This window comes from Rana temporaria, chromosome 1 (assembly GCF_905171775.1).
Source record: "Rana temporaria chromosome 1, aRanTem1.1, whole genome shotgun sequence".
Classification (NCBI taxonomy): domain Eukaryota; kingdom Metazoa; phylum Chordata; class Amphibia; order Anura; family Ranidae; genus Rana; species Rana temporaria.
Window position 1 is genome coordinate 469,692,981 of NC_053489.1, and position 26,575 is coordinate 469,719,555.

The 26,575-nt window shown below is 39.7% G+C and overlaps 1 protein-coding gene across 32 annotated transcripts in view; it reads right to left on the reverse strand.

Annotated features, from left to right (window-relative positions):
* The window catches only part of ANK2 (ankyrin 2), a 711,894-nt gene that overhangs the window by 19,853 nt on the left and 665,466 nt on the right, over positions 1–26,575 (reverse strand). For 31 of the 32 annotated variants that reach the window (XM_040328781.1, XM_040328751.1, XM_040328698.1 and 28 more), the window contains 6 exons: positions 16,713–16,844; positions 13,295–13,441; positions 10,530–10,803; positions 7,404–7,698; positions 2,609–2,701; positions 2,088–2,171 (listed from right to left, as the gene is read on the reverse strand). In XM_040328781.1, coding sequence (XP_040184715.1) covers positions 2,088–2,171; positions 2,609–2,701; positions 7,404–7,698; positions 10,530–10,803; positions 13,295–13,441; positions 16,713–16,844 — 1,025 coding nt within the window. The remainder of the gene's footprint in view (positions 1–2,087; positions 2,172–2,608; positions 2,702–7,403; positions 7,699–10,529; positions 10,804–13,294; positions 13,442–16,712; positions 16,845–26,575) is intronic. The other variant, XM_040328795.1, reaches the window with a different exon arrangement.

A 26,575-nucleotide genomic window follows, 5' to 3' on the forward strand; every position in this document is an offset into this window, starting at 1 on the left:
TCAAGGCACACTTATGCAACCATATTATTTTATTTTTACTTCCCTCCACCTAAAAGATTACTTTTTTTAGATCACATTATGGGTTGAAAAAGTTCTGAAATTATTTATCTTTGTCTCATTTTTTTACATCACAGAAATCTGACATTTAAACAGGGTTGTGTAGACTTTTTACATCCACTGTAGATACACGGCATGCGGCTACATTTATTCTTTTGTTTTTTCATGAAGGGTTTATTAAACACTTTATTAACCTAGTTAAAACAAGCCTTAACACCTAAGACTAGTTTTGCAACTTTAGCATGTGTTAGTAAAGTTGTATATATCATTGCAGCTACAGCAAGGAAATCATTGTTTATTTCCTGGTATCTTCAGCTCCTTCTAGTGTCATGATGTATTATTTTCCTGAAATACCTTCAATTAATAAAATACTGCACTAGAGAAGGGTGCTAATAATTTTAGAAATAAACATATTGGGCAAATTACAGTGAATATTTGTACCGGCTGCATTTGCACAGTGAATATTTACATCCAGGTGAATTATACCTTATTTTTTCTCTGACAATTTGGGCTTTTATTTTGGAGTAAAGGTTGGTAATTATATCCAATTTTTTTTCTTATTATCAAAGAAAACATTGCTCAAAATAGTAAAAAAAATATATATTTTTTTTAATTTAGCTTCTATCTTGCCATTTTCCTGACCCCTTATCAAAATAACAATCCAAAATAAATTCTCCTACTCCTGACATACATGGGTATACGTGTTCATTCTTTGTTGTTTGGGCCAGAAACTATAGTGCGATAAATCACATAGACACTAACACAAGAAGTGATCAGGAGCCCATCTTACTAACTCATGCCGAGACTAGGAGTTGTCAGAGACAACCTAGTTTCTGTGCTCCCAGCACAAACACAGGTACACATATATGTGGCAGCATAGCATAAGGCCCTCTCCATGCTGCCACATATATGCATATGACCAGCTTTGCCTTTGTGTTCTTTATTACATAACATAAAAGCCTACACAGAAGTTGGTGAATTGAAATTTCACCCATTGAACTCTGTTTATATCAGCTAAATACATTTGAGGTGCATCAAAACAAAAGGTGCTGAATGTCGTAAGCCTCATGAACACAGAGCAAAAGTCTTCTAGCACCAAATTTCCTGCGCTTTACTGCACCTGGAGAGCCACAGGCATCATGTAAATTCTCCTATACAAGTGAATGGTTATACACGGCTGTACGCTTGGAAATTACGAGGGCTTTTGCATCAGCATTTATCATGCATGTGCGTATGGCATATTTTCTAGAACATGGCAGATATGCCATATGTGCATGCGTGGGTAAACACTGATGCAGAGTTGGCTGCGTAAAGACATTACCTTGTATAGGTAACTATGTGCGGCAATTACAGTTCCTTGGATGTGGAAAAGCATCCGAATTTGTAAGCTAGAAGACTTTAAATATGTCAAAATGTGCACAGGACCTTACAGTTTGATTTCTTTCTAAGACTATCACAGCCTAATTAGAAGAGTCTGTTCCCCTGCCACCTTTGCCTTTTGAAAGAAAGCAGTAGCCTCTCTGAGGTTGTCTGACATGCCCTCTGCTGTAGCTCTCCAACCAGTAACAAGGAGCTTTGCTGATTGCAAAGCTAAGTACTTACACAGTAGGGGTGTAATAGGCCTCTGCAGAGAGAGCACTGCTTCCCAACAGAGAGCATGAGTCTAACTCTGTAGCATTACAATTTCTACTAAGGCTAAAACTGCATTAGAAAGAGAATGAACTGAACTAAGATACTGATCACTTTTTGTTTGATGTACCTGCAATGTATTTAGCAGATCCAAACTAAGTTCATTGGGGCTTTAACAAGAATGTAAATCAGGTTATAATGTTTTCTAGGTGCCATATAAGGAAAATTATTACGAAGCTCTTTCTCTGTATGTAGACCTTGTTATCCTGCACCCTGACATTGATCAGCGAACTTATCCTTGTGGTGAATATACTGAATTTCTCACATACTAAAATCAAGGTTGCTTAGGTGGATATGTTTCATTTTCTATTAAAATACTCAAATAATAAAGGCCGTCCTACCTTTTTCACCACAATGTGGCCATGCTCATCTGTATACTGCTCTTCAGTCACAGTCTCTGGGAGGATGTCAGGCATATCGTCGGCCTAATACAGAAAAGATAGCCTTTACCAAAATCCTTGGTCATTCAACTAAATTGCATCATCATAATATGGGCATGGTAGGAAAATTATATAGAATAACTAACAACAAAACTCTGACAGCAAATCTGCAACAAAAAAGTGTTAATTGCATGCAAGGGACCTTTAGTCAAAGTGCAGTACAGTACCATCTATAGTTAATGAACTACTTGGTCTCTTGTCTGCACTTTGGAAGGTGAGGTGAGAAAGATAATAATCTATTTTTCCTACTGGTACCGATGCCCGGTGCTAAGTACTCAAACAGATTGGACATGCATTAGTTAGGAAAACATGCAAACAGCCATGTTATTTAATAGGTAATTACTTAAGGTAGCTCTCTGCAAGTGTGACCAGGACACTACCGGGTCTGGCACCAGGACGTGCAGAAGTTAAACACTTAGTACCTGAATAATGACACGTCGGCGAACGACTCTGGTAGTTACCATCTCGTCCTCATCTGAGTTGGTCTCTAGCTCACCTAACTCCTCTGCTAGATCCTGGTGAAGGTATGGAAGTGGTACTCTATTTACTATTCTAGATTTATGATTGCCTTAAAAACCTGTGGCTCTCCTGTATACAAACTGCAGGAAAGTAAAGTGGAAGCGCTACCCACAGCAATTGAAATAACAAGTGGCAATCATGTCCAGCTCTTAATTCAAGTGCTGTGAGGTAAATAAATGCAGTACTTTAAATTGATATTAACTTTAGCTATACTTTTCCTTTCCTCCAGTTTTATAAATGAGATCCCATGTACATTTTTCACTTTAAAACAGAACTCTACCCTTGATGGATTTTTACACTATTGGTGGGGGTTGGCATGGGGGCGACTTCCACCAAGTTCCCTAAGAACTTTACAGCTAAACTTTACTGAAAACTTTCTTGCATTGTGGTGTCATGATTCCCTAATGGAAATGTATAAATAATGCTCTTTAACAGGGAGCAACCAAAAAATGTAGCTCTCAGAATAAGTCCTGGCTGTCACAGTAGGACAGAAACGTGGAGGACAGCTCTCTGCTGGGATTACAGATGATAAGAAGCAGCTGGGGATAAAACCCTGTCAGAACAGTAAAATCCACTTTGGATCGAGTTCTGCTTTAGCTATCAGTAAGCATTCTGAACTTTGCAAAAGTCTCTCTTACATATAAATAACATTTGCTATGGCAAACAAATGTCATAAGAATGCTGTTTGCTTTATAGTGCTTCTTAAACAGATTGTTTTTGCGTAATGTAGACAAAAAAGGTAGACAGATTAGGAAAATTTTGCTGCAATTGCTGGGGGGTGCAACCCCATCTGAACATGTGTTTCTGTGAGTTTAGTTTTTGAAACATATATAACATTTTATATGAATATACTGCAGGTCACTACATCTGGTAGAAATAAGCCCAAAAGAGGAATGGTTCACACAGACATGACATAGACAGGACAACATCTCCTAAATACAGTTGGATGGGGAAAAGCGCATATAGGTGATCTGCAACTTCTGAAAATATGTCCTGGCTGACCGCTCATTACTGTTCTACCAAGATAAGATATGCGTCTGAAGTGTGTACACAGTTAAATATGCATGGATTTGCTCAAGTTCCAAAGCTGTCCTAACACATATCCTACATTCTTCCACCATCACAGAGGTATCTCTGTGAACCTGCTAAAGCTGGCATATTATGCAGGTGAGCTGCAACCTAAAAACTTCATTATGTCTGCAACAATACATAAATGTAATAGCAAATGCTATTGCTTGTCATTTATAAATGCACATCAGACTGAAAACCAAGAAAAACTCCAGAGAAATAGCTTTATTCACATATTAATAAATATGTTAATAAATTAATAGATACTGTATGTTAAAGTTGATCTAAACTCAAAATGTGATGATTGGTGATCTTATAGGAAACATCTAGAAATATTAATTGTGCCTAAGCAATACCATGAAAGACTAACCTTGTTGCCTTTAATTCCTCTAAAAAAAACAGCAGTGCCTTTCCTGTGTCCTGATGACTGCATATCTGCTGTGTGAGATCCTCTAAGGCAGGCATGTCAAACTGAAGCTTTTATAGTCATATGTGGCCCATTTGTCCCTTATTGGGGGGCTCTTAAGATTTAAGGTGAATCATCTGTTCTCCAGTTGACAAAGCTTCATTATATCATTTTACAGCTCAATGCTTCCGGACAAATTCTATGGATCCTTTCTTAAGGATAAACATTGTAAGCTGTAGCTATTATAATAATGTTCATTATCAAAGCAATATAATATTTTTCATAAACAAATTAGTTGCAGTCCTCTGTATACATAACGTAGCCCCCTAAAGATTTATTTCACTTTGTTTGCCCCCACTGAATAATTTCTTTTTGACATGCTTGATCTAAAACACTGCTTCCTTTGCTAGTTTCACAAGTATTGGATTGAGATTGGGTGTCGTCAATGATGTGCTGCTCACTGTTCTCCTTCCTGAAGAGGGAGCTGTTGTGGAAGGATCTCCGTCATTCCAATTCAATCATTCTGTGGATCATTGCTTCCAACAACCTCCTACTGCTGCCATTTCAGTATTATGGCATGCCATGTCAGTATTATGGAAAGATCAGCTGCTCGGAGGCCAGGGGTAATACTGGTGACTAGTTATGTTCCCTCAACTTTGGGGCACAGCACACAGCTTACACAGCTCAAGTCATCTTTTACTGTTTTCTCTCCCACAGAATTTCTAATTCTGTAGAGCTATTTACACACATGGACAGCCAGATGGGTGCCATATGCAGTTCCTTATAAATAAACTAATCTTACTGGTTCAGCAATTCAGTCTGCTATGTGATCACTGAGCCACAGCCTTATGCAGCAGTGAATCAGCATCATCATCTCTGCCTGGTCAGAAATACAGAACAATGGTAAAGGTAAGCCAAGAAGGAGCAGAGGACTCCTGACTAGAAGGAATGTATGTATCATAAGAATAACTCGCCAAAATTAAATAAATTAGAAAACGTTAATGTGTTTCATCCATGTATTTAGCCATTTGTCTGGCGTTCCACTTTACTTACTGTGTTTTGTCCTAAAAGCATAATTATTTTGTCTACAAAGTGTCGTAGTGACTAGTGTTGCTCACGAATATTCGTATTGCGAATATTCGGCTCGAATATGGCATATTCGAGTATTCGCGATATATTTCGAATTTCGCGGTGAATATTCGCAATTCCGAATATTCGCAATTCCGAATATTCGCATTTTTTCAATTTTATTTTTAAAACAGATCACATCCTATCGACGTCTAAAAGCATTGCTGGTATGATTAGAGACCCTGGGCCGAGTAGCTAAGCTGAGGCGATCCTTTTATGTTGCCGAATATAAAAAAAAAAAATTGCGAATTTTCGCTAATGCGAATGCGAAAATGATTGCGAATTTTCGATAACTGTGGTAGGAGAACTCTGATTGTCTCTGATGCAAAGGGGGGGGGGGGCTTTGTGTATGTTTCTGTTATGAATATTTGTATGTTTGATATTATTTTTTTTTGTAAGAAGGAAAAAATTGCGCATACCTTAAAAAAAGGGGAGAATACAGCAGCAACTCAAAAATGTTATACAAAATAAATTAATACAAGACAGAAAATGGAGTCGCTCTACAAGAATAAAAAATATGTCTAGTGACAAGACATGTGGGCAAATTATAAAATAAGCAAGCGCAAATAACTTGTGAAATACACAGTGAAACAAATATATAAAGAAATATAGTCCCAATAATAGAAAAATAATCTTTCATAAAAATGTCTTTGATATGTGAAGTGAAAAAAAGTCCAAAGCATGCAGCATGAACGTGTTCAATCTTCAAGGTGTTTGATTGACAAACGGCTGTGACAGATGGATAGAGTAAAGAATCACCACCAATGCAAAACACTTTTTATTTTCTATTGTAAAATATCACGAATATTCTGAGCCAATCAGAGTGCTCCTTCCGCATTTGCCGAATATTCGCAATTATTTTGTATTGTAAAATATCAAGAATATTCTGAGCCAATCAGAGTGCTCCTTCCGCATTTGCCGAATATTCGCAATTATTTTGTATTGTAAAATATCAAGAATATTCTGAGCCAATCAGAGTGCTCCTTCCACATTTGCCGAATATTCGCAATAATTTTGTATTGTAAAACATCAAGAATATTCTGAGCCAATCAGAGTGCTCCTTCCGCATTTGCCGAATATTCACAATTATTTTGTATTGTAAAATATCAAGAATATTCTGAGCCAATCAGAGTGCTCCTTCCGCATTTGCCGAATATTCGCAATTATTTTGTATTGTAAAATATCACGAATATTCTGAGCCAATCAGAGTGCTCCTAGCGCTGTTGTCGAAATTTCGCCATCAATATCGCATTTTGCGAAATTTCGATAAAATATCACAAATATTCTGAGCCAATCAGAGTGCTCCTAGCGCTGTTGTCGAAATTTCGCCATCAATATCGCATTCGCATTTTGCGAAATTTCGATAAAATATCACGAATATTCTGAGCCAATCAGAGTGCTCCTACCGCAGTTATCGAAAATTCGCAATTATTTTTGCATTCGCAATAGCGAAAATTCGCAATCATTTCATTTCGATAAAATATCACGAATATTCAAATTTAGCGAATATATCTCGAATATTCGACTATATATTCGAGATATATCGCGAAATCGAATATGGCGTATTCTGCTCAACACTAGTAGTGACATGGTTGAATTTTATTGTTACTCTCATTTGAGAAAAACAATTAGCTAAGGTATGTAATGTATGTTTGGCACAATGCATTAATGATTTAGTCTTCAGCCTGCATGTATTGTAAATGTTGCGTAATAAATTTGTACAACAGAATTAGTTTACCTTTAGTACAGCTAAATGGAAATATCCCCCTGCCCCAGCACACACACAAAACCAGGATATACTGTATGTATCCAATCATGTTTTATGGGGGATTCCATTAAGGCCAAGATAGGCATATTATGTCTTTAAAACAACTTTATATAATATCTCAAAAACGCTGAAAGATAAATTAACCCCTCTCTGTAGAAAATAATTATTATGTAATCATGTATCTTCAAACACATGGGAGAATAATGTGCTATCAGACATTTGTAGATGGGCACTTTTTAGCAGAGGCTGTGTTCCTATTACTAATACAATGAAAAACAAAAAACAAAAACAAACATGTCAACCTTTATGAATATCATTGTAGCCTTACCTTTTCAAATGAATCTAATGACTTGTATTGAGAGATTTTTTCATTTTTTCCTGCCTGCTCATCTGATGACTCCACTATAAATAGGTCACTGCTGGCAGCACAGTCTTCCTGTTCTGACAATTCATCTGGCTCCTGCACAATGGGGGAATTATTATGCTGATCAGACATAGGCGTCTCCAGGCCAGGTCTACCAAACTCTTCTGAAGAACTATGAGGGGAATGGGGGACTTCCTTGACGTGGAGAGAGTCATCTGTTGCCTCTGGTAAACTTTTATCGAAATCAGGAGATGTAACGCTGCAGAAAGAAGTCAAATAATTACCTATATATTTTTTTCCCCACGCTAGCATACAACTAAATCATTTACTTGCAATAGCGAGAATATAAACAATATACAGAAGCTAAAAATGCAAGAAAATCAGAAACACAGAATGCAGAGATCATTAAAAGGAGCTACACATAGGGGTTTATTTACTAAATCTAGAGAGTGCAAAATGTGTCACACTTCTGCAGAGAAACCAATCAGCTTCCAGGTTGTATTGCCAAAACGTAATTTAACAAGCTGATTGGTTTCTCTGCAGAAGTCCGACAAATTTTGCACTTTACAAATAAAAAAGGTTGGGACTTTATGTATATGAGGCATGTACAGTATGGCTAAAGTAGACGTCCATTGTAAAAAGTATATGTTTATTGTCTGAACAATAAATGACATAACATAGTAATATACATACATATAAAAATGTATAAATCATACAGATAATATATAGCAGGCCATAAACATGGCTATGACTTCTTTCATATTTATGACCTGCTATACATTATCTGTATGATTTATTAATTTATATATGTATATATATATTACTATGTTATGTAATTTACTGTTCAGACAATAAACATATACTTTTTACAATGAACGTCTACTTTAGCCATACTGTACATGCCTCATATACATAAAGTCCCAACCTTTTTTTATTTGTAAAGTGCAAAATTTGTCGGACTTCTGCAGAGAAACCAATCAGCTTGTTAAATTAAGTTTTGGCAATACAACCTGGAAGCTGATTGGTTTCTCTGCAGAAGTGTGACACATTTTGCACTCTCTAGATTTAGTAAATAAACCCCTATGTGTAGCTCCATTTAATGATCTCTGCATTCTGTGTTTCTGATTTACTTGCATTTTTAGCTTCTGTATATTGTTTATATTCTCGCTATTGCAAGCCTATTACATGCCTCATATAAAGTCCCAAACTTTTTTATTTGTATACTGATTCAGGGATGAAGACGCATATATCCCCCCCCCCCTTTTAGCTAGTTTTGCACTTTCTAGCTTAAGTAAATAAACCCCTTAGTGAACCATTATACATTGGTGGTACAGTATAGTCATAAGCAGAAGCCTTGGAAGGCAATTCCTTGCAAATGTAGGTTGTTTAAAGGCTGTGTGTAAATTAAAGTAACTACATTGTCCAAATTAAAAAATTCTTGGAAATCCCCAGTTGAGCAACCTATTGAGTTGAGTTGAGTTGAGTTGAGCAACCTCCTCAGTCTATGTTAGAGCTACACATTAAAATTCAGGGGAAATCATCCAGGGAGATAAGGACTTAGGTTACAGATCCTATAACAGTGAAGGCAAACCTTGGCACCCCAGATGTTTTGGAACTACATTTCCCATGATGCTCATGCACTCTGCAGTGTAGGTGAGAATGATGGGAAATGTAGTTCCAAAACATCTGGGGTGCCAAGGTTCGCCATCACTGTCCTATAAGATACTTAAACCAGAACATTTAAGCAAGAATTTAAAGTGGAATATGTTGAAAATATAAAACGTTTATATTATGCATTATTGGAATTTCTAAATGTTGATTAGAAACAACAGTCAGCAATTCTCCTCTGCTTCACTGACAACAGTTTGCCTGTGCAGCTGAATGTGGCTGCTCACAGGCACTTCCTGGTACTTCCCCACTCAACCCTGCCCTTTCCACACATGCCTACCTGGTCTCACCCCCATCCCACCCAGCCTGTTCCCACTCAGCCCTGCCCCCATCCTTCCTCAACTATTATGTCATATGTTTACTCATGAATGAGAATGCACAAGCACCCTCCTTCAAAAGAGTGCTCTGACAGGGGGAACAGGAGTAACGAGACACGCCCACCAGCCACCCTTGCTGTATGAACAGAGAGGCACTGTAGTCACATGACTGCACTGCATTATAATGAAAAAAAAAAAGGTACAAGCAAGCATGTTTTCAAAAACTGTACACATAACAATGGAATTAGACTGTTTAACTGATTGTGGGGAGTTAACTGAACACAAGCTTTTTCTTCCACTTTAAGGTTGGGAGACACCAAGGTGAGTATGTTCTCGTTGGATAGATTTTCATAAAGTTTATCATTAAACTGGAACCCCAGCCAAACCTTTATTAGGCCTTTAAGTTTGTTAGGCTAGTCTTGGGTATCAAACAGATTTTTAAGCCTGTATCCTACAGAGATTTGAACCTTATATTCCATACTCGCTTTGGACCTCAACTTTTGTTAAGTTGGTCCTGTATACAGCCATACTGCAAGCAGCTCACAATCACTTGCCTCACGCAAAATTATTTAGTGAAAACAATTTAAAGCAAATTATTTATATAGAAGCGTAAATTTATTAGCAAATAGCAAGGCATAGTGACTAAATAGGGTCAAGTTTGGGGCTGTATTTCCGTATTTTAGGGGTGGGTTTCTAAATTATCATTTTGTATTCATAGCTGTGATGTTACACCAAGGGTTTTATTTATATTAGATTCTGTATCACAAATGTATACTGCTCATAGTTCTAAGTCCTTTACCCTGCCCCTAAGCCCTCCTATACACACAGCTGTAACTAAAATGCATTGCTGAAAAAAGTACCAAATTCTGTATCCCACAGAAATAACATATAATTGTACTAATGTCAGCTGACCAGATAAGCTATTTCCTTACTGAACAAGGCTGGTTCAATAGAGAGGAACAGCTATAAGACAAGCTGTAAACCCTGCTTCATGCAGGTTACATCCTGTGATGAAGTTCTCAGTTTGCCCCATGTCCTTAACGCAATACTGACTTATCGCTCACTTAAAACAACTGTTGCCAAATGATAAGTGCCAAAATCTTACAGATATTCATGTTCAGAAGATAAGGCCCTTGATAATTTCTGTGGCTCTCTGGAGAACTCAGCTTCCACTTTTTCTTTCTGCAGCTGTCGGATCATCTCTACAACAGATGTGTCATCCTCAGGCCTTGCCGAACTTTCATGCAAGGGTGAATAACTGATTGAAACATCCTCCTCAGACACCAGAGGAGGGTGTTCACCTCTCTCCTTGCCTACAGAGTGATCAATTACATTCTTTTTCTGTGGGCTGAAAAATTCATCCTGAAGAGCAGAAAAACCTAAGAAGATAAATAAGACAGAATTAATACATTCAAGCAAAAACACAAAACAAACAGATACCTAAATTTGAAAACTTTAGGGCATATTTAGAAAGCAGTTAATGTATATAGGTTATGAGGAAAGGAAAGAGGGAGCTCGTGCTCCTTGTTTTGACACCCCAGGTGTTTCATTCCAACCCTGTATATTCAAAATAAAACACAAAATACAGGAAAATTATGAGTACATAGGTGTCTTAGTGATGGGACATATATCTGCAGGCATCTGAAACATCATGTAGCTACATAAAGACATATTAAGTCTGATCAATAGTCTTAGTATACTAAGTATTACTTAATGATGTTAGCTAAAGCATAATATTATAAAGCAGATTGCAGGCATGTATCGTTCTGGAGATTTATTATTAATTTAAGTGTAATTTTATGTCCTTGTGAATCCTGGAAGGCAAACATTAGTTAAATTATGAACAATAATGTTTAATTATTATATGTGTAGTTATATTTTTTTTGTTTGTTTTAACTTGTTGACCTGGTGACCTGGTTAGGCCACCTAAAGACCTAAAAGTAATTTTAGAGGGAGGATGGCCACCTACTATGTTTCTCCTGATATGTGTCAAATACCGTAAGTCCCCCAACCAGCACCCTTTATTGCCAGTAGCACTGAGCACTGCGGTAACTGGGGGTTACTTCCCTTTTTAGGGGGTGCTTCCCCAAGCATCTCTAATGTTGAAGGACTTGTGGACTGGTAATAACAGGGCAAGGGCTACACACTTGCTTCACCCTTCTCATGGGAACATTTGCCAGAATTGCTGATGTGCTATCATCAGGATTGAGAGAGACTTACCTTTATTTATCTTAATCTTAATATTATAAGTAGTGTAGGTACAGTGGGGTCTTTGCATATATGTAGTGAAGAACAGTTGACTTTAACTTGTAAAATAAATATTTAGGAACCTTAATAGTGATGGTCTAAAACAGATCTAATATGTGAGGTTGAATATCCATTTTATTAAAGGTCATTCTGCCAAACCAAGTGTTGGCAAGCATGGACCATTCCCATAATTTTACAATACTTTGCATCATGAGGGTTTGTAATTTAAAGTATAACTAAAGGCGTTTTTTTTTAGTTTTGGACAGAGTGGAGGTGGATTAGTACAGCTGTTTTTATTGCTACCATCTGCCCCCTTTAGGGAGACTCCCTCATGTGTGAGCATGAGTGTTAAAGACCTCCTCTGAAAAAGAATAAGAGGCCCTTCTTTACTTAGGATAAGGGCAATCTGTGGGGATCTAAGGGCTGTGATCGTCATCAGATATGAATGTTAAAAACCTCCTTGTTCATCCTCTTTAAAGGTACACCTAAGCTCCCATTTCCACTCCGACAAGTATGGGGAGTCAAAGGTCATGTTTACCATTGTCATTTAAAGTGAGAGTAAGAGAAAATCCAAAATTTGGGGTTGTCCCCAGAACAGTAATAGAGGAAAAATCATCCAATATGGACACTAGTTCGAGTGACCTGTAATCCCTTAATTTGCAGGGATTTCCTTTCACCTCCTGTTTTGGCTATGGGACACAAAGTACAGATAAATATCCCCAATGGAGCATAGAAGACGAAAAAAACAAAACTGTCAGGGGTTATAACCCTCCAACATTGTCTATAGTTCTACTTTGAGTCAAAGAGCAGGTCCAGATATATTGGGATGTTAATGCCTACAAAAGTTGTACTAACAAACAGCAAACAGAAATCAATAAACTGAAGTCATATCACAGAAAGATCAAACCTAGTTAGTTGTTGCACTGTGTTGTTTATTTTAAAGAATATGTCTGTTAGACGGTATGGTATTTTGATGTTTTAAAATGGCTTGATGTTGATATACTCACTAACATCCTGCAAAGCATTCAGTCTGTCAATATCTGATATAAATAGAATATTATTCACCTTGTTGTTTGAGAAGGAACAAAAACCCGTTGGCAGTTCAAACGACAGAGGCACCCGTGGGAATGTATATTGTGGTGTGTCTAGAAACAGGTCAGGGTCTTTGTATTATATGAACATCAAACATGTTTTTTTTCTCCTTCCCAAACAACAAACTAAATATCCCCCTGATGGGTGACCAGCCCTATAACGCGTGGAGGCAGGAAAATTCTCCACTTGGATACTAGGAAGGTTGTGCATCTAAATGTAAATTATGATTTTGATTACTTCTACCCAAATTACTATTATTGTAATTATTAATTCTACATACATACTACGCGATAAGGGCTCTCTCGCCTCTTTTCTTTTTTTTTTGATGGATACCACGGGTGATCCCTGGGTCTTTATCTTTATTATTTACATGGCTACATCTCACTTGAGCACCACCACCACACGACCAGAATATTATTCATACATGTATATATGTAATGGTATTATTCAAGCTTCTACTTAGTGAAAGAATATGTACTAAAGAATACATCTCCTTTTGTTTCTACATGATAACCTGGTATGGCTACTTGCCTTCACTATGGTCCAGTGTGATTGTCTGCTCAATGTCAGCATAAGTACGATTGGCATGGCATCTCATGGGTTCATTCATAGAAGTTTCCATAAGGTGAACAATATCCATTCTGTTAATCTTAGTGAGGCACTGATTCAAATTGGCATCTGTGTTTTAGCAGAACAAAATTAAACATTATTTTACAACAGATAAAACTTAAAGTAAGAATTCTACTTAAAGCAGAACTCCACTAAAAATAAAACATAATACTGTTATAGCACATTAAGCCAATTAATACTTCCATAATAAACCCTTTTTTTTAACCTGACCAGACCCAAAACATTTCTAAGCCAGCAACAATGCCTGTGTACCTTACATCCTAGTGCCATGCTGTCTATGATTTCCAATCAATTTTATTAGCCTCCTTTCTCCCTATCATTTCACTTTCAAACGGCAAAGCCGTTACTACAGTTCATACATTCAAGATGTTGAATGATAATAGGCATGGCATAGAAGCCTGGGCCTATGATCCAAGGGGTTCCACAGGTTACTAGGCATCAATTTAAAGACTTTATGATACCCTTATGTGCCTGCATCTTAGCACTGTTGCAGAGATTGAAGGATAAGTTCACCTTTAAAAAAAAATAGCATGCACAATTTTTTTTATGAATTTATAAATTTTTTTTCTAAGGAGGCTGCAGAGAATTGCACTCGTATCTTCAGCTCCCCATCCCCTGCTTTGTGTTTCTGTGAAAAATCTCTGAGTTTTACAAAGATGTAGAGGACATATGGCTGCAGGTACACAGGTACAACTTATGTAGGAGGATTTGTTTTATCTCTATGTATCACCTGAGGCTAGTCGGTTTACTGGGTATATGTAAAAGTTTACAACCACTTTAAGGTTCACTGTTGCATAATTAGGTTCACATTAATGTGACTCTATCTTAAAAATTCAAGAATTTAGTAGGAAAGTATACTTATCCTTCATGAATAAGAACCATTCGCTGAAAACAGCCATAAGGCCCCTTTCACCCAAGGTAGACTACATTTTGATCAGCAAGAGATCTGTCCATGTCCATTCAGTTTATGCAGAGCGGACATAAACAAAGTCCACTTTTCTCTACAGGCAACTGGGTGTGAACAGACCCTGCTGTCTTTTTACACCATCTGCTCTCTTATCTGACCCGCCTAGAAGGAGGAGGATGTATCCACTTCTGTTTTTCGTTAGCGCACCAGTTTGGATCAGAGGTAGGCGGACACCAGTTCATTTATACTGGCCAGTCCATGGAGGCCATCTGATAAGGTCTACGTGAAAAACTGACAGGGGGACCCATTCGGACACGCCGTGTGAAACTTGCCTTAATCTTTCAGTGTCTTAACAAGTTACTAATTTGGCTTCAAGGTTGACACCTGGTTGATGTTTTACAAACAAAGGTATTGTTGCCAATATTAATATTAGAAAGTAGATCATATGATTGCTATTTTTTCCCCAGAAACTATGGCGACCTTTTCTACTTTTCTCTTTCTTTTTTTTTTTTTCACTAGCTAGATTGAGAACAATGAACAACATGATCACCTCATTACACCCTTCTGAAGGATTTACATTGTGCCATTCTAGTCTCCCTGGAAGGATCCATTCATGTGGGCATCATCGGTTCAGTCACGTTTTTTACTATGAAAAAGCTGTTTAATAAGGAATCATGCATGCTGGACATTTTTTAAGCTGCTTCTAGGGGTGTCCACGCTGGACATTTTTGCAGCTGCTTCTAGGGGTGTCAGATATAATTTTTTTCCTACCTCTAAACTTCCTTGCATGTTAACCTATGTGTCCTTGAACACATTCAGGTAGATTCAGTAAGAGTTAGGCCGACTTATCAGTAGATAAGTTGACCTAACTCAGAATCTACGCCAACCTATGTTTAAGCGTATGCTCAAACAGAGATACGCTTAAACATATCTAAGATAGGACGGCTTGCGCCGTCCTATCTTAGATTGCAATATTTCAGATGGCCGCTAGGTGGCGCTTCCATTGCGGTCGGCGTAGAATATGTAAATGAGGAGATACGCCGATTCACGAACGTAGGCCCGGCCGCTGCAGTAGTTTTACGCCGTTTCCGTAAGGAATTAGCAGGCCTAAAGTTATTTCATCTATTAGGTGGAATAACAATGTTAAAGTATGGCCGCCGTTCCCGCCGCAAGATTCAAATTTTTTACGTCGATTGTGTAAGTCGTCCGCGAATCGGGATTTACGTCGTTTACGTCCACGTCAAAATCAATAGGCCCGTGCGGCGTACTTAGCCGCAAAGCACCCTGGGAAATGTAGGCGGCCGGCGCATGCGCATTAAAAAAAATCGTGAAAAACGTGAGGTCAAGCCTCATTACCATACAACACGCCCCCCTCCAAGACATTTGAATTTGGCGCCCTTACGCCCGCTCGCTTTAGGCTATGCCGCCGTATATTAGCAGGCAAGTACATTGAGAATCATGTACTTGCCTAGCTAACTTACGGCGGCGTAGCCTAAACATGCTAAGCTACGCCGCCGCAAGTTTGCACCCAGGTACCTGAATCTACCTAATTGGCTTTTATCAGTGCTTAGTGGCAAGGTGCAGTGCAGGAGCAGCAGCGTTTTGGCAGAAAAAATGCTTGATGCCTGTAAAAGCATGTTAATGCATATAAACTCTTTTTAACACTAGGCGCATTTAGCGCTTGAGCGTTAATGCATTTCAATGGACATAAATTATTACACATCTTGATGCCTGTAAATGCGCCATAACACGTTACACACTTTTACAAGTGGCAGCCATTTTTTCTGCCAAAACACTTTTGCCAGGAGGAAAGGATTTTAGAAGAGTTTCCAAAACGTCCTGTGTGCATGAAGACTAAGGATTCAGATTTCATCAACTTGCAAATTCATCTTCAGTTAAGTTCACACCAGTTTGCACTTCAGTTCAGTTCACATCAGTTTATAGCAGTTCAGTTTCCATCAATCTACATCCTTTTTTGCATCTGTTTTTTTTTTTTACATAAACCAGTTAGAGGCAACAAAAGTATAAACACAAAATGTTTCTTGCCTAAAACGGACATAAACAGAACAGAAGTAAATGGGCATCATCCATTTACATATATTCAGATCTTTCTAAATGGAAAATCACACAGCCTTGTTCCATTTAAAAAAACTGAACAGACACAGATGTAGGTGGATGTAACGGGATAATCACACATAGACATAAATTGTAGTTCAGTTTAAATTTGTCTGAAACTGACCTGTCAGTGTGAAAGGGGCATAATTAGTACCAATGCGATAAAAACATCTAATATGTTATTACATTTTACATTGTTCAAATTAAATAGTACAGTCATGCTGCATTATATTCACAACAAGGATTTGCATCTTTATCATATTCCTCATCAGAATTATTGTTTGCTGCATTGTTTACCAGTTGCATGCTTTCCATCTCTGTCAAGCCAATATTTAAGTAGAGCATGGCTCTGATCCTGTAAAGAATTTGGATTCTCAACTCGTATTTGGTGAATCTGCTCTTCTGTGAAATCCAACTCCCTGGCTAACTCTGAAAAACAATATAAAATATAAGTGTGAGCATTCTATAGAGTGAACATTTAGTGCCACCTAGTGGCTCTAGACCAGATTGTGCATATGAGCAGATCTTATCTTGAATGCTGAACAGTTGCTTCTATATAAAATGTCCTTGTATAGTTTAGTATTACTTACAGCATTGTATATTTCACTTTTTTTTAAACCAATTATCAATTTTCCTAAATTTTTCTTAGCATCAGTCAACACTGCTAAATTAGCTAATATCTAGTAAATAATACCCAGACATACATGCAGTAATACAATTTAAAATCATATATCGTACATATGTATGTGTTTTTTAAACTAAAAAACATAGCTACATAAGGCAGACAGCCAACATGGACCCCAGGGCAAACACATTTCCTGCTTTCCTCCCTTGCTGCCTATCTGAATTCGACCCTTCCTGACTAATGACACCACAAAGCAACTTATTCACTCCTTGATTATTTCCAGCCTTGACTACTGCAACTCTCCCCTTAATGGTCTACCCTTACACAGGCTCCTCCCCCTTCAGTCTATTATGAATTCTGCTGCTAGACTAATACACCTTACTAACCGATCCATGACTGCTGCTCCTCTCTGCCAATACCTTCACTGGCTTCCCCTACCCCACCGTGTAAAATTCAAAATGTTAACTATAACATACAAGGCCATTCACAACATCACCCCTATCTACATCACCAACCTCATCTGCAGATATCGCCCAAATCTTCCCCTCCGCTCCTCCCAGGACCTCCCGCTCTCCAACTCCCTTGTTACCTCCTCCCATGCTCGCCTTCAGGACTTCTCCAGAGCCTTTCCCATCCTCTGGAACTCCCTGCCCCGGTATGTACGATCAGCCCCTACCCTGTTCACCTTTAGGAGATCCCTGAAAACGAATTTATTCAGAGAAGCCTATCCCGCACCCACCTAAGAATTGTCCCTGAGCCACCCACATCAAATCATTCTCTGCAGCTATTACCTTTTGTACCACCACCCCCTCCCTTTAGAAGGTAAGCTCTATGAGCAGGGCTCTCCTGTACCTCCTGTATTGAACTGTACTGTAATTGTGCTGTGCGTAAACTGTTGGCGCTATATAAATTGTGTATGATGATAATAATAATAATATCTGCTAGGCCACCAAGCAGGGAATCAATGTGTTGGAAATATCCAACACATGAATCACAATTTAGAACATTCTGTGCATGTACAAGAATTTGAAGGTGGTTTTAGTGTATGTTTTTTTTGCATTGTTTTCTTTGTGTGAAATCCCTGGTGATTCTGCCGATTCCCCTGCTGTCCTATTTCAAACTGACCACACCAGGGCATGGAAGCAAGTCAATCCCAACATGGTCAGTGTGCTTCTTTACATTCCATTTGGGACTGCAGCCTGCCTGTACTCCAATGGTTGGTCAAACCAAATAATCTTCATGAGGTCATGTGATCACTTCTAAAAAAAAAGTTTTTTATTTAAAATTATATATATATATATATATATATATATATATATATATGCTTTTTTACAGTAGAACAGAAAATTATCATCTAACACAGTCACCTCTATCTGTCTATGGTATGCTGCATAGCTTTAAAACATTTTTTTAAGAGAAGTTAATAACAACTTGGTGCCTTTTGTATTACACCTTAGATTACGCTAAAGTTCAGATTATCTGTAGAATACTATCTTGAGAGGGATTCAATATTATCCTCTTAACAATGAACATTCATTATGGAGCTTTTCAAATTCGCTGCTACGCGCAACTATTTGTGGTTCAAAAGAGAGACGTGGCGATGGGGGCTAAATTTGCCCCCAGCCTAGCCAATCTATTTATGGGGAAATGGGAGGAGGACATCATCTATGCCCAAGATAGACCAGAGTTGGTCTTATGGACTAGGTAAATTGATGACGTCTTCCTCCTACGGAATGGCTCTTGTGAATCCTTGGGGATTTTCATGGAGACTTTGAACATCAACGATAGAAGGATAGAGTTTAAATAAGAAGCCAAACAGCATACAATACATTTCTTGGATCTGAAAATTTGGGCAAAGGGAGATCAACTCCTGACCTCCACAAATTTTAAACCCACCGATAGAAATCTGTTTATTCATAGAGACACTTGTCACCATCAGTCTTGGTTAGATTCGGTTCCTAAGAGACAATAAATGCGCCCACGACCAAATTGTTGAGGTTTTGAGGCACAGGCCGCTGTCCTGAGGGAAAGATTTATCAATAAGGGATATTTAGCTGAAATTTTGGAACAGACAGTGGCAAATACTCCAATGATGGATAGAGATTGGCTTCTGTCTGAAAAACCAAAATGTGATGGTGGAGAGTCTAATTTCTCTATGCCATTTATCACATCTTATTCCCATCAACATTATTTAATTAAAAAGTTTATGCGTAAACATTGGCATATATTTAAGAATAATAACATTTTAGGGAAAGCTCTACCAGATGAACCTCAGGTGATGTTTAGGGGGGTCTTGTCCCTTAGGGACATGGTGGCCCCTAATGTGTGCGATCCGCCTAATACCAAACTGATGTTTTTTCAGAACATGACAGGATTTTATAAGTGTAAAAATTGCTCTGTATGTTCTGTCAATGGGATTAGCAACAAAAAACTACTCAATGTAGCTCTTTTAGTGCAACTCAGGTTTCAAATTAAGACTTTTATTACATGTTCCACTCCCAATGTGGTATAATTTCTTATCTGCCCTTGTGGATTCCAGTATATTGAGCACATTGGCAATATCAAAAGAGGCTTCAAGGGCCATTCGGTTTCCAGACATTATCTGGAAGTTCATGACAAAAATCCTGGCTGGTACTTGTTACCTTGGAATTGATAAGCTCAACTTGCATTGGAGGGGAGGATCGAGGCAACGTGAAATCTCCAAACTCGAAATAAGTTGGATTTATAGTTAAATGTCTCAGACCATTGGGTTTGAATGCAGATGCAGACGTGACTGTTTTATTGATAATTCTTGAAGTATTATTATATGACATTTAATTTTATTTAGATACAAATCATTTTTACTTATAATGTCAATATTGATTTTTCAATTTTTATGTGCGGAGATTTTCCTTCTAATGACATGCTCAATTCATATATATTTTTTACATATCTCTGGTCAATGTTTAGGATATGTTTTTTTGTCCTTGGTGCTTTGAAAATTAATGATTTCATTATTTGCTTTATTTTTAATTACTTTATAAAGAGTTTTATTAATATATACCGTATATACTCGAGTATAAGCCGATCCAAATTTTACCACAAAAAATGGGAAAACTTATTGACTCGAGTATAAGCCTAGGGTGTCCATCTGCATCCCTCACTGTGCCTCACTTTGCTTCACTGTGTCCATGTGCATGCCTCACTGTGTCCATGCCTCACTGTGTACATGCCTCACTGTTCCCATGCCTCACTGTGTCCATGCCTCACTGTGTACATGCCTCACTGTTCCCATGCCTCACTGTGTCCATGCCTCACTGTGTCAATGACTAGACTGACGTTTAACATGGGAGTCTATAGGAGGGGTGCCTGGCTTTGAAAAATCGGTGCTCCCCGGCCGTAGGTCCCCCAGACAACAAACTTTGTAGAGAAAGAGTGGGGCTACATGTGTACCAAGTTTGGGGTCCAGGGGACCTACGGCCGGTCGGTACCGGGTCTCCAAAATCCGGGAGATCAGGCGCAAAAAGGTGACTCGAGTATAAGCCGAGGGGGGCATTTTCAACACAAAAAATGTGCTGAAAAACTCGGCTTATACTCAAGTATATACGGTATATGTTTTTCTTTTATTTTTGATGCTTTTTTTGATAATGCTGGTGATTAAGCATCTAGCCATACACATAAAAAAGAGGTGTGGTTATGCAGAGAGTGGAGAATGGCAAGGAAGCTTGAGATTATTTATTGTGGCCACTGTATGAAAATGAGGCATGGTTTCTCCAGGTTCTCTATATAGTGATGGCTCAGTGAGTCGCCCGTGCCCCAGGAAGACGTCACGTGTGACAAAACATGTCAGGCGGTGCTACGCACTGATGCCATTGCACACCACATGACCCCGGAAGTGGGGGTGCTTGTTCTGTCTTTGCCGGCAAATGATTTTATGTGCGCATACAAATTTTTTACATTGTAAGTAGCCATTTGGCTTTCCTTTTTTCATTAAACTCTGCCTTTATGGTATTACACTATTGGAGCTTTTTTTTGTATGAATATCTTCTACCCCTGGATGACTGGGAGGTCCCGTTGTAAGGGGTGACTACTGTGGAGGATTCATCCATTCATCCACCAACCCACAGAGGTTATTCTGCTTGTCTGTTTGACCATCCTAGCGATAGGTGGTCCCAACTATCTGGTAAGCGTCCCTGACTACTGTATGTGGTGTGCCACAGAAAACCTTGTATAAAGTCATTGGTGGTGGAATATACAATTATTCTTGGACTTTTTTTCTGTTTTTCTTTTTACTAAAAGGACCTTTTTTTTAATACTAGTGATTTCATTATCCCAAAGATCCAGGCCATGTCAGAGTATGTCGCTGAGAATCTAAAGAGAGGTTTCATCTGGAAATTCTGATCGCCTGCAGGAGCAGGGTTCTTTATTGTTGCCAAAAAGGATGGTACCTTGAGACCCTGCATTGACTATCAAGGTTTAAACGCAGTGACTATCCCTTACCCTTAATATCTGAGCAATTCGACAGGTTGAAGGGTGCCTCAGTTTTCACCAAGTTGGATCTCAGAGGTGCATACAATCTGATTTGGATATGGGAAGGTGACTAATGCAAAACAGCGTTTAACACTAGTGATGGGCATTACGAATACGGTTATGCCTTTTGGTTTGTGTAATGCCCAAGCTGTGTCCAAAACGTTATCAATTAAATCTTCAGGGGTCTGTTGTACCAGTTTGTTGTCATCTACCTGGATGACATTCTCATCTTTTCGGAAAATCTGCTTGTACACAGAAACCATGTCCGCACTGTACTTCAGCGCCTCAGAGAGAAATGTTCTTTTGAATGTTCTGAGGTGCTGTTTCTGGGATGCTTTGTCTCAAGTTTGGGTCTTCATATGGATCCTGGAAAGGTCTTAGCCATTACCAACTGGCCTCTTCCTGCTAGCCTCATGGCCACACAGCGCTTTCTAGGGTTCACACATTATTATAGGCAGTTCAGAAGGAATTACTCTTCCATTGCTGCCCCTATTATCACTTTGACCAAGAAGGGTGCAAATGCCAAGGACTGGCCTCCTGAAGCTGTCTCTGCATTTCATGACCTGAAACAGGCCTCTGTTTCTGGACTTCTCTTAAGGAGACCTAATACTGGGGATCCATTTTTTATTAAAGTGGATGCTTCTTCAATGGGGGTGGGAGCTGTGCTTCTTCAATCCTTTGTGAAGAGAAGTCAACCATGTGTGTTCTTAAAAAAAAATCTCAGACAGAGAGAAATTATGCTATTTCTGATCGTAAACTTCTTGTAATTAAATTTGAGGAGTGGCGTGATCTCTTGGAGGGTTCCCCTTACTCCAAAACGATTTTTACTGATCACAAGAATCTATAGTACCTACAGAATGCTAAACGTCTGAATCCCAGACAGGCCAGGTGGAGGCTTTTCTTTTACCATTTTAATTTCACGATTATGTACAAACCTGGTTCTTGCAATGGTCGGGCAGATGCACTGTCTGGGTCATTTGACACTTTGGACAAGGAGTCCACCCCTGAACCTGAGACGATCGTTCCGACCTCATGCATTGTTGCCCATTCTACCACCCTGGAGTCAAAAATTCCTCCTGGCAAGACCTTCGTCCCCACTGAGCTAAGAGCTAAGATCCTTCATTGGGGACATGATTCCAAAGGTGGTAGGTCCTCCTGGGTTCCTCCGCTCCTTCCTGCTCAGCAGTCGTCACTACTGGTGGCCTAATCTCTGCTAAGATGTCAAAGACTACGTTAAGGCTTGTCATGTCTGTGCTCAGTCTAAATCTTCCACACAGGCCCCTGCTGGTCTTCTCATGCCCTTGCCCATTCCTAACGATCCCTGGTCTCACATTGCCATTGATTTTATCACTGTCAGAGAATAATACGGTCATTTGGGTGGTAATCAATCGGTTCTCCAAGAAGGCTCATTTTGTTCCTCTTCCTGGTCTTCCCTCTGTTCCTGCCTTGGTTGCCATTTTTGTTCCAGACATTTTCCACCTCCATGGGGTTCCTTCTCATATTTTTTTCGACATGGGCATTCAATTTACGTTTCGTATTTGGGGAGCCTTTTGAAAATCCCTCAATATTGTCTTAGATTTTTTCTCTTCTTACCACCCTCAATCCAATGGACAGACTGAGAGGGTTACTCAGGAGTTAGAGGTCTTACTTCACACCTTAGTCTCTGCTCATCATGACGATTGGTCCTCTCTACTCCCGTGGGCAGAATTCTCTCACAACAATCATGTAAATACTAGTTCTCAGAAAACACCCTTTTTTGTAGTTTATGGAAAACACCCTCAACTCCCTCTTCCCATGACCTGTTCTCCAGATATTCCAGCTTTGGCTACGGCTCAGGAGTCTTTCAATTTCATTTGGGGTGACGTTCATGATTTCCCTCCGGGCAGCTGCTGACAAATTCAAAGGCTTTGCCGCCCGCCGCAAGCATAAACTGCCTTCTCTACAGCCAGGGGACAAAGTCTGGCTTTCCACCAGGAACATTAAGCTCCAAGTTCCTTCTCTGAAGTTTGCCCCAAGCTTCCGTGGTCCGTACACTATAACCTCTAAACTGAATCCGGTTTGTTTCAAACTCCAGATTCCAAAAAGCCTCAAAATCTCTAACTCCTTCCATGTTGCACTTATGAAGCCTTCAGTTCTCAATAAGTTCTATCGTCCTCTCCCTACCGCGGCCCCGGTCTCTGACAATAATCAAGAGTATGTGGTTAGTCAAATTCTGGATTCCTGGCTCTGTAGCATTCATTCTTGAGTACATCGTGCATTGGAAAGGGTTTGGTCCTGAGGAGAGGTATTGGATCACTGCATCTGAGGTCTTTGCGCCACGTCTGTTGAGGAGGTTTCACCTGAAGTTGCCCTCTAAGCCTGGGCCCAGGCGGGGGAGGCCTTGTAAGAGGGGGTATTGTCATGGATATGCAGTAATGTTTGTTGGTCAGTTTACCTCTTCATGTGTTCTGCTTAAGAGGAAAACCACTCTCACCTGGCTGCTTAACCACTTCCATACCAGGCACTTACGCACCTTCCCGCCCAAGCCAATTTTCAGCTTTCAGCACTGTCGCACTTTGAATGACAATTGCGCGGTCCTGCGACGTGGCTCCCAAACAAAATTGGCGTCCTTTTTTCCCCACAAATAGAGCTTTCTTTTGGTGGTATTTGATCACCTCTGCGTTTTTTTTTTTTTGCGCAACAACTAAAAAAAGACTGAAAATTTTGAAAAAAAATTAAGTTTTTATTTTTTTTCTGTAAATTTTTTTGTAAATAAGTAAGTTTTCTCTTTCAATTACGGGCACTGATATGGCGGCACTGATGGGCACCGATGAGATGGCACTGATGGACATCGATGAGGTAGTACTGATGGGCACAGATGAGGTGGCACTGATTGTCGGTGCTGGTATGCGGCACTGATGGGCACACATAGGCGGCACTGAGGGGCACACATAGGCGGCACTGATGGGCACACATAGGCGGCACTGATGGGCACACATAGGCGGCACTGATGGGCACTCATGGGCGGCACTGATGGGCACTCATGGGCGGCACTGGGCACTCATAGGCGGCACAGATGGGCACTCATGGGCGGCACTTATGGGTGGCACTGATGGATACTTATGGGTGGCACAGATGGGCACTGATAGGTGGGCACTGGGCATGGATGGGCACTGTGGGGTGGCACTGATGGACACTTGGGGTGGCACTGATGGACACTTGGGGGGCAGCACTGATCTACCCATGTTGCCAGTCAGTGCCCATTTGTGGGCACTGATGGGCATCTTTTGTTTTTTTTTAAAAAGCTTTTTTTTTTCTCCATGCTTTTTTTTTTTGTTTGGCCCACCCTGGTGGTCCAGGGTGGGCTTCCCTGGTGGTCCATGTGGCGATCCGAGGGGGGGCTGCGCTGATAAACAATCAGCGTGAACCCCCCCTGTCAGGAGAGCCGCCGATCGGCTCTCCTTTACTCGCGTCTGTCAGACGCGAGTGAGGAAGAGCCATCAACGGCTCTTCCTGTTTACATCGTGATCAGCCGTGATTCGACACGGCTGATCACATGGTAAAGAGTCTCCGCCGGAGGCTCTTTACCAAGATCGGAGATGCAGGGTGTCAGACTGACACCCCGCATCACCGATCGCCGCGCTGCGCGCCCCCACGGGCGCGCGCGGCATGAAATCCTGCAGGATGTCCATGGACGTCCTGTCAGGATTTCACAACCACTTCCCGGACGTAAATCGGCCACAGGCCGGGCGGGAAGTGGTTAAGTAATCTTTCCTCAAAGCATGGCTCCACTCCAGCCCCTATCAGGGAACTCTATATTAACCTGTGCACTGCAAGCCAGCTCTGCTGATCAATATTGTGTGTTTGGCTTTCGTGTGCGGCTTGATGTGTCTTCTACATCTGATTTCAGTTACCAATCTTGGCTAGTTTTTGACTATCCTTACCTGTTTGTTACCCCGACCTTTGGCTATCTCCTGACTATCCTTACCTGCTTGTTGTCCCGACCTTTGGCTATCTCCTGACTATCCTTTGTTGTCGCAGTCTGCTGATTCCTCTCTACCTCCCTGTAGTCTACCATGAGCGTGAGCCGGGAGGCCCTAGGGGTCGTGACCTGGAGCCAGATTGCAGCTAAATCCATCCTCGCCAATAGGGGCCTCTGATGAACACCCACTGGCTCTTAGATTCCGCGCCCTGGGAAATCTCATGCTTTAGTTCCCAGTGTCATCTGTGTTGGTACTACAGAGTACCTACTCTCCTGTATCACCTAGCGATTCATCCGCAGCAGTCAACCATAGGGTCCACTACCTTGTGGTGAACTCCAGATCCCAACGGGGTGCACCTGACAGTTACCCTTTAAAAGATAAATTCAACAAAATAAAAAAATCTCCCCCTGGTTTATTCTCCAGGTCCCAACATTGATGCTGCATGGTCTTAATGACATTTGCATTTACTGCACATACTGCACAAGCGACAAATGCTTATGTAAGTTGGCAATCGTAAACCTGTTAAAAAAAAATCACTGTTATAACAATTAATACCCTTGCTAACCCAACTTGATCTTGTGTTAATGGTATGCTACTGGTTTACACAAACTCATTTTTCTTTTTCAAAATAAAGTTCTCCTAAAGTAAAATGCAAATTTTGCATTTGAGCGTTACCATATTGCTAATTTATATTAAAAAATATCACATTTCGAGTATATGATATAATTTAAACCAATCAATCAAATGTTTGGAAAACACACAGAAATATTTTTTTTCCAAAACAAACAAACATGTAAGTATACACATTTGCTACCAAGACAAAGTTCTATCTGTCCCATAAAAGATATGTAAAATATAGTAGGGCAGATTACAGACAGACATCTCTTAAAAAAAAAAAAAACATTATGGGACTCAGTGTGGGAAGCAGATTGCCACCCTCTTTTCTTGGGGAGCTGCCAAATAGGTAATTTGAATAACTTAACACTTCACTAGTGTATGCAAGTGTGTGTTTGGGTTATTGGGTTAAAATTTTAAATCACACACTTAAAATGAATGTTTGAATG